Consider the following 2,465-nt stretch of genomic DNA (forward strand, 5'->3'; position numbering starts at 1 on the left):
TACTACAACCCTAAACACTTTGAGGTACTTAAGAACATTATGTGTTACAGTTTCTGTTTTTTTCTTGAAAATATATTGAACTTAAACACACTAAATGGAATAGTGACAGTAAAGTTCTAGAGATACAAAACTTAATTCCACAATTTAACTTTATAATTTGACAGCGTTTTAACAAAAAAGGCAGAAAGGTTAAGAATATAGTAAGGCTCATCACAACGTATATTTTTATTTTCGAGAAGTTTAAAAATCCAACCACAAACCGTACAGCTTTGTATCTAAATCTAAAACATGAATATTATGATTATATTTGCCTTATTTCTGCAGATGACGTAGAACCTCCAGTGCTTTGTCTAGTGTACTTCATCTTACCATCATTTTCCTTCCATAATATTCCCATGCATGATAATACTTGTCGTCATAACTGTATTTAAATATGACAATATTCAAATTGTACTCTTTTACCTCTCTTTCTGCCTTTTATTCAATAATATTCTTCGTTTCCTCTCTTATTATCGTCATGTTCACACTGATTCCTCCTCCTCTCTTTTATTTCTACTGTTTTTCCATCCATTTAGTACTCTCCACCACCATTAATGATATTAGTATATACACACTCACAACATACTCCTATCACTATCATCATAATTATAATTATTATTATTATTTTTATCAATATTAATTCTATTATTATCATTATGATCATCATTATCGTTATTCTTATTACCCTGACTATTATAAACAAGAAAATATGATAAAACAACTAAATCAACTGAGAATACACTACGTTTTATGTCCCATCACACTAATTTGTACTCATAGGCCATTTTATACCATATTTTTTTAAAAGCTTGCAAATATTTTTAAAAAGTGCAAATATGTATTAATTTTGGAAATTTCAGGTAGTTATCCCAAATTTATTAGATTTCATAAATTACATAAGATGGAACGAAAATCCTTAAAATACTAAAATATTTAACATAGAAAACTCACAAAGCAGCTGTCAGAGCTAATTTCTTATTGACGAGAAAACTGGAATCTTTTTACTATTTGCCTTCACATTTACAACAATCTTTTCAGTCCTCTTTTCTTTTCTTATCGGTGCACTCTTTGCCCTCTGCATTTGTTCCTGCAGATCTGTCTGTTCCTTGAGTTTTTATTCCTTCTCCATTTTTGGGTTTGCAGTGTTTTCCTGTTGTTTCTGCAGCGCTATCTCATTTGCAGTTATTATCTGTGCAGGTTGTGTTTGCGGTGTGTTCGCCGCAGTTGGTTGCTGCCTGGCTAGGCTTTTGGTGCGTTGGCGCTGGAGGTACGAGCGTCAGAGGCTGCTGCTGACGTTCCTTGTAGAGTTCTAGAGCCTCAACTGGTGCTTTTTTGCAGTAGCTCGGCCGTCCGCTTCTTGTCTGCTAGATGTTGTTTGTAGGTTGCTTGCATTGCCAACGCCTGTCGTATTTTAACCAGCCAGGCGATGTCGCCAAAACATTTGGCACTTTTCTTGAATTGTTCCTGGTAGTCGACGCAACTTGACGCCGGTTTGTCGCAGCCAGTTGTGACGTCACCACCGAAGATTACGGCGCCGTCAACATCTTTTCCTTGCCCGACCACCGTTTGGAAAGCGGTTAGGCCGTCGGCTAGTTGTTGCGCCGCCGGTGTTGTGTCGTCGTGGGTGGGGCAATTTTCCAGTAGCTCCGCGAGCGCTTCGCTTTGCATGTTCTTGACGCTTAGCAAAGATCGTGCGGCTGCATTTTGCAAGCACTCGCCGTTGGTTACCGTCGCACACAGGCATAACATATCTGAAAGGAGTGACCTTCCGGCATGTGTCTTGTCACACGCTGTTGACTTGCTTTCCGGCGGGTTTGTCATGTCGCAGGTGGCCGGGCTGTTTTTCCATGCTGCTTTACCTGCGCATAGAGCGTCTTTCAACTTGGTCCGAATAGCATCTGTTATTTTGGTTGGACCCACGGTTGGCTCGCTGGCTGCTTGTCTTACCGCCGCTTGTGCTGCCCGTGTGAGCTCTCTTATTCGCTGCGCTGCTGCCGATGTTGCTACGGGCTTCTTGAGGTCTTTGGATAAGGTTGCCCATTTTCCTGTCTCTTTTATCAGTGCTTTTCGTGCTTTCCGCCAACTTTCCCATTCCTTTTCCCAGTCTATTTTGTCGTCTCTTGCCTTTAGGCCATCCTTTTTCTTCGCCCACGTGTTCGTTTCGCTATCGTCGTCAAACATTTTTTGCCAGTTTTCATCACTGACTGACATGTTGGCTTCTAGTAGTGTATCGTAATCAGGCCCCTAAACGAAAGACTCGGCTTTTTGTGCGATTAGTGCGGTTGCTGCCCGGTAAATTGTACACAACGTGTAATACTCTCTGCCGCTTTTGCCGTACTGCGTAGATGACACTAGGTTTGCCAGCGTGATGATCAAGATAAAAACGGTATAAATGACGCGGGTCATTTGGAGTCCCTAATTTGTCT

At 40.6% G+C, this 2,465-nt stretch overlaps 1 protein-coding gene across 1 annotated transcript; it reads right to left on the reverse strand.

The window, feature by feature from the left end:
* Positions 1–1,356: 1,356 nt before the first annotated feature.
* On the reverse strand, positions 1,357–2,250 carry TEOVI_000300400 (variant surface protein (VSG), putative; the record flags this gene model as incomplete). Its single annotated transcript, XM_067225993.1, has 1 exon — positions 1,357–2,250. One exon carries the CDS (start codon positions 2,248–2,250, stop codon positions 1,357–1,359), a length of 894 nt encoding a protein of 297 aa, XP_067082094.1.
* Positions 2,251–2,465: the final 215 nt, after the last annotated feature.

This window comes from Trypanosoma equiperdum (genome assembly GCF_001457755.1).
Source record: "Trypanosoma equiperdum strain OVI genome assembly, contig: ctg_640, whole genome shotgun sequence".
NCBI lineage: Eukaryota > Euglenozoa > Kinetoplastea > Trypanosomatida > Trypanosomatidae > Trypanosoma > Trypanosoma equiperdum.